Source organism: Mesocricetus auratus, unplaced genomic scaffold (genome assembly GCF_017639785.1).
Source record: "Mesocricetus auratus isolate SY011 unplaced genomic scaffold, BCM_Maur_2.0 Super-Scaffold_100011, whole genome shotgun sequence".
Lineage (NCBI taxonomy): Eukaryota > Metazoa > Chordata > Mammalia > Rodentia > Cricetidae > Mesocricetus > Mesocricetus auratus.
The window spans coordinates 9,734,763-9,747,533 of NW_024429195.1; the positions used below are offsets into that span (position 1 = coordinate 9,734,763).

A 12,771-nucleotide genomic window follows, 5' to 3' on the forward strand; every position below is an offset into this window, starting at 1 on the left:
CTTGAACCCCAGGGCACCCACTGCCTATTAGAGGCTGATTCAGGGAAGCAGAACAGTCATAGGCAGGTGACACGGAAGCCACCTGAAACCTGTCCGTGCACAGATACAGCCCTGGTGCTTGCTTGCTGAGGCCTGGAGGCTTGGCTCTCCCCTGCTCACCTGGATGCAATCTGGGCATTCAGGAAACTGGGAATCCAAGTCACAGTTGCTTCCCCATCCTTGGTTCCTCATGAGATGTTTTCTGTGCACATTGATAAGGGAAGTTTCTGTCACCAGATGGCTCCCTGTGGCGGCAGCATGCCGAAGCCACACCTATCTGTCAGCACCATCCGTGCGCAAAAGCATGCCAAGGTGTGGGCATTCCAGGAGAACCCTCCCAAAACACCTGTCGAAGGAGGGCTTTGAAGAAGTGGGTTGATCCCGGGTTAGCATGAGGCCTTCCCTTCAAGCAGGGAAGCTTCGGCAGGCGCCGTTACCTTCCTCTGCAAAGTAAGAATGTGGAAACAACAGCAGCGCTTATGGAGCAGAATCAGCTTGCTCAGGGAGCCGGGAGCTAAGTTAAGAATGTTATTAAGAGACACGGGGACGTCCGCATGGTGAGAGAGGAAATTGAAAATGTCTGGGTTGGTGGCGGCCCTGATTTAGTTGTTGAAAATGAAAGGATGTGGGGAATGATGAGCCCATGCTGACAGGCTCGCTGCTTAATCAGAAGAATCCAGCAAATTAATAGGTAATTCTGGTGGAAAAATGAAACCTCTCTTGGGTGGAACATTAATTATCACCCTGCTATCAAGGAAAGGTGACAGTGTGGACTTGTCTAGGAGGAAGGTAGGAGAGCGATTTTCAGGGTCAGTGGCTGTCCTCCCTGCCTCTCTCCCTCCCCCCTTCCCCTCCCCCCACTCTGTCCTCTGCTCTTCCTCTACTTCTCTCCCTCCTCTTCCTCCTCCCTTTTGTCCAGCAAAGAGAAACAGGCTAGGAGAGAATATTTTCCCTGGGAGAGAGCAATAGCTTTGCAAGCAGGCTTTTCCTGGTTGGGATGCGGTTACACGCGGCTGGTTCTTTTGTTTGCCTGGGAAGCGGCCTCTGCTATGGCCCAGAGAGCAATTTCCATTTCAGCGGAAGACTGGTGTTGAGACTGGGCTGTGTCAGCCTCTAGGTTACTCTGTGTTGCATAAAACCATGTTTTTTCAGGCTGTGCTTTGCCTTGGGAAACTGCATTTTACAAGGGTTTTTTGGTTGCTGTTGCTGTTTTGTTTTGTTGGTCTCTCTCTCTCTTTTTTTTTTTTAAATTCCATTTTGAAGGCAGAGAATGACGGCAGCCTTTGAGTGGATCCAGAAACTCTGCCATCTGCCAGGCACCGCCCTTCCAGCACACACTGGGAACGGAAAGGAGGCTGCCCTGTAAATTTATTGGGGGTGAAGTGAGATTACAGGGGCACGCAGGTACATTAAGATCATATAGGGAAAGCAAGCTCCCCCCCCCAAACTGAACTGACATTCCAGACTGAGGAACGGATGTGCCTCTCCCTCCTGGACTCTGTAAAGAGAAGGACACAAACACTGATGGCTGACTGCACACCATCCTATCAAAGGACTCACCTACTCGGGTTAATCAACAGCCCCTGTAGTAGCATCTCACCTTGCCAGAGAATTAGTGTTGGTGGCCACACCCCTTTGGGCGTGGCTTCAGGTGCGGACATGAATGGAAGGTAGAGAAGCTGGATGCGGGCATTGGAAGGGTAGAGACAGCATCTTCTGGTGGTTCTTTACTGTTATCTGTGTAAGCTGTTCCCCAGTAAAACACCCATTTATCATTTATCTTGGGTCGAGTGAACTCATTAATACCTCGCCTTCAATTGATTCCCCCATCCTGTCCTCTTATAGGTTGGAGCAGCCTACAGTGCCTGCATCTACCTGTCTGTACCTAGATATGACCCGTTTCATGCTCCTGATCCACTACCTGCTCCAGGCCCAGGACAGCCCTTTCGGGACTCATCAGCTCCTCCCTCAGCGGCTCTCACCAACGGGTGTGGTTTATTCGTTTTCCTATGTAGATCTTTTCTCAATTTCCAAAGCTTTTTGAACTCAGTTGCAGCTGTTTAACTTGTATTCATATACATAAATACATACATACCTGTGCTTATAAGAATTAATATTAGCAATTCAGATGGGAAGAAAATAACCCATAGCTGCCTGGCTCAGGCTGCCTAGTCATATGGGTTTTATGACAGACTGCTGTCTTTAAGCACACTAAACCTTGTGAATTTGTTGTTCTGCATTAAAGGCTGACATAGTGGTAGCAGGTGAGGCCCAGATCCTGGGACGTCCACGATGTCCACTGCCTCCATTTCACCCGTGCTGGGGTCATTCATGTTTTTCTGAATGTGCACTGTTCTTATGCCTTCTCCCCACTTGCCTCTTATTCCTCAGACCCTGCTTCAGGGCCTCAGCCAGGGCTTGAGCACAGCACAGCTTCACCACGAGAGATCTCAGCCTCACTAGAGGCATGGAGGGGGTCAAAAGAGCTGGGGTCTTTTCAAGGCAATTCAGGTTGCAAATAGTCAGATGGTAAAGCCTCCATGATTGCATCCGGGTGACTTTAGAAATAGAGCATCCAGAGAGCATCCATGTGTGCACTCCTAGTTTCTGGCCATGTTGACTCTCCCTGCAAGTCACCTCTGCACTGTGGGAGAGTCATCACTAGATGTGTCTCCTAGACGTAGTACCGCCAGAACTGTGAATCAAAATAGCAAGATCTCTTCTATGAAGTCATCTGTGAATGCCTCACAACAATTAGATTGGTCTTAGAAATTCCCAAGTGTCCCGTTTGTGCCTCTACTATAACCCCTGGAATCACACTGGCTGACTGCTTTCTAGGAACCTAGGTGGTAGTGAATCCTGTACTTAGTTGCCCCAGGGAGGACCATGTGAAGGGGACTTAACTGGAAGTAAGAGTATGTGACTCACATGGGATGGGAATGTGGGTCCCAGGCTGAACTTCCACTAGGTGTGTTTGGTAAGAAGAATAGGTCCTTGGAGGGGATCTGGGAAGTCCAGGAAGAATGGACAAAGAAACGTGGCTTATGGTGGGGTGCACCAAAAGAGCCACTTGTGGCATCTTTTTGTTGTTCACTCTGTCACAAGGGCACAGTACTCTTGGATGAAGGAGGTGGATGACACCAAGAACTTTAGATTCACACACCCATCCAGCGCATCCCTTGGTATGGTTTAAAAGAATGCGTTAAGTGAGAGACACTTCCTTTCCTTTCAACTACCTATGTGACGCCCCAGAAGATACGACTGTGGCAGCTTTGGTTTCTTCCAACTTTGGTGTCACCAGCGCCATCTTCCTTCAGCATCTCCCCCTCTTTTCCTCTTCCTGAGAGTACAATAGAGTGGGCAGACCACAGATCTAGTTACATGTGACTGATGGCTACATTGCCGCAGCCTACAATGTCTACACATGCTGGGAGCCAGTGACAAGCTGGTAGGGATTCTGTACCCCTGACAGGCTGGTATTCGGCCATCTGTGAGTGATAAATCAGTTGCTCCACACGACCGAAGAGTAGAACATTTCTTGCTAGAAAGAATGTCTTAAGGACAGTAGTAATATGGTTTCTTTTAGCCTGAACTATGTGTCACCCACAGTAGCTATTAAGTTTCTTGACTCCATGGGCATATATGATAATATATAATGTAGGATAAGAAGTTAAAATCTTGTGCAGATTCCAGATGGCAGGGAGAACTCTCGGATGCCGTCTACCTCAGAGCCCAGGAGTCCAGGAGCCAAGCCAAGAGCACCATGGGGTGAGTACTACCACAAGGGCAGATGGCAGACACACCTTTTCAAGAATCAAAGTTGTTGTAAACATACAAGGCCTTGCTATGTGTAGACGGGTCATCTGTATGCTGAACTAAGAATTGCAATAAATGGCATCTTTGTCAGCCCAAGTATGTTTTCTGGTTTTCCAAGGCTTCTGACCCAAAGCAAAAAATAAAACAGGCAATGGTTTTTTGTTTATTTGTTTTGCTAAGCCCAAATAAAGCATCATCCATAGTTCTGGCACTCACTCAAGAAACACTTGAATGAATGATTTGAAGTGTAGGCAAGCTGGCTTGGACATCTGTCACAGTGCTGGTGGCCAGCATGGATCTGGCTGTTCCAGCTGGCTGGGTGTGGCCCCATGTCTTGTCTTAGTGCCCCTCTTTGAGAAGACTGGACCAGGCTCAGGCTACCTCTTAAGACAGAGGAAAGCCTTTCTGATTCTCTTCAGGAGATGTGATGTGGAAAATTCCACGATGCTTCCATACCTGTTTCTCATAGCCCACTTACCTCTGTTTCTGGAACTGCCCGCTCTGTGTACAACACGTCCCGCTTTTCCAGCTCCCCAGTCCAATCAGGCTGCAGCCAGGGAAGGCTATTCCCTCCCAGTTACCCACATGTGGCAGCTTGGTCATCTTCAACACCAGAGCTGAGACAAGGACTTTCCTCCTATGTTTGAATGGCGGATCCTTGTCAAGACCACCAGTCTCATAAAACAAGATAAAGGTCCTTAGGAAGCAATCACTTTGGTCATTGTTTCATAGAAGTTGCCAGAAGAGTTCAGAAAAGACCCAGTGATTTCTCCATAGAGAGCAAAGGGGAAGACAGGTGCTTCAACAGCCCACGGGTGGCAAGGAAGGTGACTGCTAATTTTACAAGGGCTTGGAGATATTCATAAAATACTATAAAAGTGATATCCACAAAAAAGGTATTTGTAAAAGTGACACCAGGGGACCTGTAGTCACTCTCGCTGGCTGACTTTTCAGTCTCTGGGCACTGAAGCCACAATAGGAAAGAACTTTCTTCCGTCATACAGCTCTGTGACCTTAGAAAAAATTATGTGGAATACCTATGGGAAAGCAAAACAAAATGGCAGCCTCTTCCGGTGAGCTTGTGCGTGTCAGTTGAAGGATAAAATAAGGCTGAACAGTATTTGATTTCTCTGTGTTTGTCCAAGTCACTGGCCCAGCCAGGAAGGCAATATATGAAAAGGGACATTTTTGGAATAGTTGTTTTTGAATTATGCTCATGAAATACACACTGTGCCGCGGTGGACATGTGGGAAAGCCACATTCTGACCGCATGACTAATTGTTAAAGCCTCCTATAGAGAATACCCTGCCCCCCAACCCTGAACACAGCTGGCTTATTCCACTCTGGACTGAATGTGTCAATTCTGGATTGAACTGAAATGAAATTTTACTCCATGATGGCAGTGTAAACGGAATAGCTGGCCCAGTGGCGAAGGGCGTTGTGTACACCAAGAGATATTACTTTATTAGTTTAAGAACGTGTTTTACATAAAAACAGGCAACATCAAAAGAGCTCATTTGGTAAATGAACATAATATATCACAGATGATTTCATTCCACAGTCACCTACAATTTATGAGCTTAAACTGAAGGACAGGGGTGGGGGGAAATGGGTCTCATTCCACCTTTAATCATGGGTACAAATCGTTTGAAAGTTATTTCACTGGGATTCCAAAACCAGACACTAACCTACGCCATCTGATCCATGCAGCAAGTGACGAAGTCAGAATGGAAACGCTGGATTCTTTTTTTTTCCTCCAAATCAAAACTTTTCGGGAAACTTGTTAAATGTGTCAAGTCCCCAGTCCACTTCTTTAGTATGCAGAAGCAAAATACTATTTAATTTCACGCACAACTAGTCCTTTAATAATTTTCTTTCAGTCAGAATGAAAAAGGCTAATATTAATTTCCTAATAAAATTTTTTTAAAAAGTTGTCAAGGATATGACTCTAACCTTGGGCCAGTTTCAATTTCTTTTTATTTATTCTTTGAATACACCCAGGATTTAACGTCAAGGACAAGTGAGAAGTTGCCCCAGAGAAGCAGTCAAGGTCTGTTCCGCCCTACAGCTGATTGACTTGGGATGAACTGAACTTGTTAGGATGTGTAACACCACTTTAAAATCCTACTCTTAACACCATAGTTCTGAAGGCTTAAGCACTAATTACTTTAAATTAATTAAAGTATGTCACAGTCAAAAATATACAAGTTTACATCAAAGTGACGTGAAGGGGGCTCAGTTTAATTGACCAAGAACAAACAAACAAAGAAAAAATGTTGAGGAAATTTACAGGTACAGTTGAGAGAGATTGCCTTTTCTTAATGGAAAACAATGAATCCCTATCCCTCATTTGTCTCCATGGGCAAACCTCACGATCACCACACCGGCCACTTGGATGCTCACTTACTGAAAAATGACCACAGAGGCCTCCCTGTTAGTGCCAGCAACAAAAACAAACAAACAAAAATGCCCCAGCAGAGGCATTCTAAACGTCTACCTTAGACTTCCTGTTTCCCACCGGTTTATGACCCTTAAAGCTACTGGCTGGCTGGCTGCATATTTGAGATGATTAAAAAACAAAAGAGCAGCTCAGGGCACCTCCCCCATCTGTATGTAATTACATACGAACTAAAGACTCCATCTGACGTCCCGGGGTCCCAGTTCTTAACTGTTCCATGTGTAAGCACCGTAGAGCCCAATTGTAAAGCACTTTTGCAGTCATCAAATGTTTCATATGTCCTCAAGTTTCCCTGATTTATTTGCCTTTAAACAGGAGAGTATGAAGAGCTGTTTTCCGCTGGTTTCCAATATAAGTTGACAAAAGTGTTAATTGTGGGGGGCACTTTCAGCCACTATTCTCCCAGCAGACGAGAGTGGCTTCATGAGATCTGACGATTAAACTTGGAAATCCAGATTTCCAAAGAGACATGCGTCTAACCCTCACACAGCATTCAAAACAAAGCTCTATTGGGCCAGGGAGGTGTTTTCCAAATTACCAATGGAAGCGGCAGGCAGCTCACGGGGAAAAGGGGACCTTTGAGCTGATCAACTTCAAGTTCTTAAAAAAAATCTTTTGACAAAAAAAAAATAAAGAAGGAAAATAAGAAAGAGAAAACCACATAGTAATCTTAAAAAGATTTACAAATAATAAAAAATATTTTATACTATATGTTAGGTGATCCATTTTTTTTAAAGCATGTCCAAATGAGTCATTATGTTAAAACTACCATCTTGGATCCCGGGGCATGCCAAGAGCCCTGAACACAAGGAAGGCAGCATACACCAGAGTTCCTGGTGTTGAGTTTTCCTCAGGAGCTGAGAAGAAGTTAAGAAGTGTGAGATGTGCCCACCAGTCTTCAGTATGGGCAAGCTTCGCCCTGAGGCACATTTTTATGGTCAAATTAAAAACCTTCCAGAATGGGAGTTTATCATGGGAATGCTGACAGGGCTTTACCCAGAGAAGGGCTAGAGGCAATGCAATAATGTGGAGGAAGCTCTCCCTCAGCTCAGCCGCACTTCGGCAGAGGCGATAGAGTTGTCTTTGGCCAGCAAACAACCGTGATTTAACGCGCTCGAGTCCCGGTAATTCGGTAGCTCTGAGACCCTCTGAGCCAATTTTTCTTTCCTTTTTTTTTTCTTTTTTTCCCAATTGAAAATATGCCTCAAAGGGTAAAGGATTGCAATTTTAGCCTTCACTCACAGATACACTGCTCTCTTTCAACAGTATCTGACAGGCCTGTTAGCCTCCACTCCTAAGCGAGCTAAGCAGGTTGTAGGAGAGTCTCAGTGAGCACAAAACGTCAAGTGTTTTCCCTTGTTTATTCACATTCCCTCCTCTGCTTATGCTAATACACACCATGTGCGACTTAGATGAGTGTCTGGCCAGACATTTCCAGGGACTGAAGTTCTTAACTTTACCTTCTAATGGTTTGGAACAAGTCACATATTTATTGGCTATGACAAATAAAGTGGTTTCTGCTACAACGCTGAGGGGTAAATGTATTCATTAATACGAATGGCTCTCATCTATAGAATTGACTGTCAGGAAGGTTTGCTCAACTACTCTGCTCTCAGACTGAAAACTGCCTTTAAGTACCACAGGGCTGGTCCTGTTAGTAAAGGAAGGGCCGTTCCCATCACCAGACTACCACCATAGAGTTATATTCAACAATCAAAAATATGCAAACAGTCATGATGGACAAGTGGACAATTGCAGAGGTACACAGCCGTAATGGCACATAGTTGTTCTATGATACACACAATAAAAAATAAGATTGATTTGACTATAAAAATTCAAAGAATACTACCACTTAACTATTTCAAACTGGAACTAGTCCGAGAAGGTCAAGGGGAAATAAAATTAGTGTTGGCTAAAACCAAAGCAATCTAGGTGCACCGAGTCTTCCATGAGTGCCTGTTTGTTGACCCTCTGAGTTACACCTCTGGCGTCTAAGATCTCGGTAGCTCACTGATGGGAAGATGGCTGGATTACCGCACTCCATCCAATTGATCAATCTTCCTCCTTGACAGGTCACATCCCCCTATTTACCCAGAAAAGATCACCGAAACTCTATAGGGTTGTGCTGCGATCTTCCTTCTGAGTAGGCTCTGACTTCTGTGCTGCCCTTCTGCAACATGATGAGAAATCCTCTCAAGTTCCCCTAAATGATGACAGACAAAAGCCAGAGCCCTGCACCATGGGCCTGGAGCCCTGGATGCTGTGGCCCTATGTTAATAACCAGGGGAAAGCGGTAATTCAGAGAAAGGATAAGGGGCACTCTGCTATTGCCCAGAGGGTACTTTACAGTTACATACATGGAGTTGAGGCCCAGCTACACCACTGCTTGTTAATCTTAGGAGAAAAGTGTTTTGCTTTTCTGTTCCAGAGAAAGTAGTGACTTCCGACCAGTTCTAGGCCCTTCACCAATACGAACTCTGTCTACAAATCAACACCCTTCCTGGTGGTCTGTGCCTTGTCTACTCCCAACACCAATTTAAATAATATGCTGATTTACACCATTTTGTGATTTTATATGCTATCGTTTCTGGACTCTCTAAAAGAAAAAAAAAGGCTAAATAGATGTGGATTTAAATGTGGATGGTCAGGAAATGTGGGATTCTGTCATTTAAAAGTTTATATGTGCACAGAACATGATTTGAAGGTTGGTGTGGAGCTTGAAAGTAAAGACAATGGAAATGCTGTTCCTAACCTTCAGGACATTAAAATACATTCAAAATAAGAATGAGAAAATAAGGACCACTTGTAGCCATTCTGGAGTTTATCACTCTGCTCTCTCCCCTAGGTCAAAGCTGAGAAAATATTAGGGGAACATTTGAGTTGTGAGCTCTGCCTCCCAGACACCCCTGAGTCCCTGTGGGGGCACGGACACATTGAACAGGAAGCAACAAGCCCGAAATGTGATCAGTTCCCAAAGAAACTCAGGTCTAGGGAGACAGATTGGGTAACAGGAGTGTGGAGAACCAGTCTCAATCAGGCCCTGACCCCAAACTACAAAAGCAACACATCTCTCCTGGGTGGCTAAAGATCACGTTATACTGAAGGGATTCGTGAGTGGGAGTGGCAGTTTCAGCCTCCGACATGTCTTCTGGGAGATTTGCAGGTGCCTAACTCATGGAATGGGTTTATTTCCATGAAGCCCATTTTCAGAAGCGTTTGGGTTGTGTGGCCCGCTGCACTTTCTTTTCGGCTGCTTTGCAAAGCACCTGCCTCTCGCCCAAGATCTTTCATGATCTGTGTTGGTTTCACACTGGTTGCCACAGTCCTGTGGAAAAACAGCAGAGAAGAAAAAAACCACAACCACAGGACCTTGCTTTCCCTTGCTGGGTGGATTTCCAGCCCCGTAGAGCACCTGGTAATTTATTGCTCTTTTCACCAGTAATTTCTAGATCTTTTCTGATCCTGAGCAGACAGATCCCAACTCACCAAGCACAAGCCAGGGCTAGGTGGTTCCCCAAGGTTCTGCCTGGCACTAGCAGCAGCTAATGGGGAAGCAGCATTTCAGGGGTGTCCTCGGCACATCTTTTCATGGAGACAGGGAGAGACACTGCCAATCACTTGAGTGGAGCTGCCACAAACCCAGTTCCCATCCAATGAAAGCAGAGCTTACTAGCTCTGCTTCACAGGCGAAGGGTCCCCCTTCTTCAGAAGATCGTTAGGAATGAGGGGTGCATCTGCTGACCTTACACAGCCTGCCACATTCTACACCCACAGAGAAAGATCCACAGTGGATCAGCCTCCATGCTCTCCTTGTGTGGACATTTTAGGGTCTTAATGATGCCCCTTGGTCTGCAGCAAAATCAAGAAATGTGTATGAATATACCTAAGGTTCTGAAAAAAGTCTCCAGCAAGGATTCTAAAGAAAATTCTATGCACTCAGAGGGCTAACATGTACTGGTTCATATTGCAGATCCTAGCTTGACTGATGAAAACATTCATTGCTTCTATGTTTTAAAAAATTTGCAAATTAACCTTAACCCTTTAAGGACCCCTATTAGCAGCAAATTACCATCGTCACAAACACCACATGCCTTCTCATTCAGTAAAGGGAACTTGCTACAAAGGTACCCAAAACATACTTTCTGTTCTGCCATTCAAGCATTGAGTGCTAGATAGATCAGATGAACCTGTTTTACAGAAGTTTGGGGGAGGGGGAGTCTCAGAGTCTTAAAGGGTTAAGCTAGGACTTTGAGTAAAAGGGTCCTATTAAAAGGGCGAGTTGGGGGAGCGGACAGTCTCAGAGGAGCTGGGGGAGTAGTCTTCCGATTCCGAGTTGAGTTCTGGTGGAGCTGGCTGTGCCTTGGAGCGGCTCATCACATCCTGGTGGCGTCTTCGTCGGAAAACCTGCCTCTCCTTATCAAGAGCGGTGGTCTAGCAGGGGCATAAAATGAGAAAGAGGACAATTAGGCCAGGGGGCATGGCAGGAGAGACTGGAGATGCTTTGCAGTTGGAAAGTGTGCTGGCCAAGCTAAGCTGCCCAACACCACTTACTTATGTCAGCAGTCACCATTTTTGGGTCATGAAGTCAGCAGGCACAGGCCATGTCTCAGGTTGCAACCCACCCAGGGCTTACCAGCTTCGTATCTATCACCCAGTGACTTTCAGAGTCATCCCCACACTAAATGTGAGCTTCAGTCCTTAGTGTGACAGGTAAGAAAGCCTTTTGGGCCACGTTGGCCACCAGGCAGCTTAGGGCACAGGAATGATAGGGCTGGATGGTGACGAAGTCATCAGAGGTGGGAACAAGCTCTTCCTGCTGTGTTAGCAAGTTTCACAGTGATCTTATTGTCTCTTGATGAGGGATACGGCAGAACCTTGGGAGGGGCAGGGTGAATTTTAATAAAGCCAGTGCCTGAAAGGACTGCATTCTATGGGTTTCACTTTACAAAGTCCATTTTCATAAAAGTGACTTTTTGTTTTGTCTTCTTGGAGAATTCCAGCCCCTTGTCTCTATGCCCACTTTTAGCAAAGATGATCTCTGGGAAGTGGTACCCGGCTGTAACCCTTGATGTAATTACAACATCAGTACAGGGATACAGTGTGACTTCATTTCATAGTCATCTCATCTTTAGTGGGTGTGGGGAGGGACGGGCCCATTATAGCGAAACCTTAACAGGGAGCAGAAGAGCAGGCACAGAGCCTGGAGAAAAATACTGAGCACGGGTCACGGGGGGGTGTGTGGGGGGGTGGAGGCGTCCTTGCCCAAAAGCCTGGGGGCTGTTCTGTTTTTAAGAGGGTGACTTTCCCTCTGCGAGGATATCTGCCGCCATTTTTTCCTCTGGAAATTTTACTGTTGGTTTCTTCAAAGAACTGAGATAAATTTATAGCCAGCCTGGTTCTGAGAACAAAGTGAAAACTAAGCCCCTCATACGATTGCAGAATAGCATTAGAACAATCTTGCATCTAAAAGAAAGCAATCTAAGTTCCAAAATGAAGTAATAAAGAGCGAAATAGAGACAGCGTGTAGAACCAAGGCAGTAAATGGCTTACTTAGGCTGAGCAGTTTCCACTTTTAAAACCAAGCACACACTGAGTAACAGTGTTAGAAGCCAATGAGGGTGATAAACTTTAATAATTCACTTCTCTCTTCACGGAACGGCTAAAACACAATCCAAATGGCCACTGTTGAAATGTCTGCCTTGATTCTGCCCGTCACTGAATTTTTAAAGGACCTCATATGTCTCGTTTTGGGTCTCATACCCACTGATTTCATGAAAATGTCAGCCTCCCAAACCTAAATTCCTAACTTTATTTAAAACATTGTAAAGTCACAACACATGGCATTTTGCTTTTCAAAGCAAACGGAGAACGCTCTGTTTGTGCGGAGGTGGATGTTTGTGGAAAACAGATGTCTATTTAGTCTGTCTGACATAAAAAGCATTCTGTAGTTAATCCAAGGGTAATATAAACTCGTCTCGTGGCCATAAAAGATATAGTTGTATTTCTACCTTTCTGCGGATGAAAAGCTCCCTGGCTCTGGACAGAATGCTGATGGGGAGGCACAGGCGGTCGGTCAGCCATGGAAAGGCGTGCAGGGACCGTGCACTGCTCTGTGTGGCCTATTCATTCAGTCTCGTCCTTACGAGAGAGGCAGACATGGCCTCTTCTCACACTCACAGAATTGCTGCAGACAAAATTCGATGTTTGAAAGTGTTTAGGCAGCTAAGACTTGCAGAGGTGTGAGACACTTTCTTTTTGTCTTTGTAATTTGATGCAGGATAAGATTTTAAAATTAAGCGATGGAAGCAAAGGCATGCCCCGTCACAAGTTGACTCAGAAATCCCCCCCCCCCACCTGATCTGTGCTCTTGCCTGGCACATATCCTTGTGCAACAATGCAATCACAGACTTGTGGAGGTAGACTTGGACTGTGATTCTCCCTGATGAATTCTCATGGAC

General features: G+C 45.5%; 1 protein-coding gene across 7 annotated transcripts in view; it reads right to left on the bottom strand.

The window, feature by feature from the left end:
* Nucleotides 1-5,293: 5,293 nt before the first annotated feature.
* The window catches only part of Dclk1 (doublecortin like kinase 1), a 283,576-nt gene continuing 276,098 nt past the window's right edge, over nucleotides 5,294-12,771 (bottom strand). For 6 of the 7 annotated variants that reach the window (XM_013118991.3, XM_013118992.3, XM_005077890.4 and 3 more), the window contains one exon: nucleotides 5,294-10,744. In XM_013118991.3, coding sequence (XP_012974445.1) covers nucleotides 10,580-10,744 — 165 coding nt within the window. In that variant the 3' untranslated portion in view covers nucleotides 5,294-10,579. Of the gene's footprint in view, nucleotides 10,756-12,771 lie in introns of all 7 variants that reach the window. The other variant, XM_040754407.1, reaches the window with a different exon arrangement.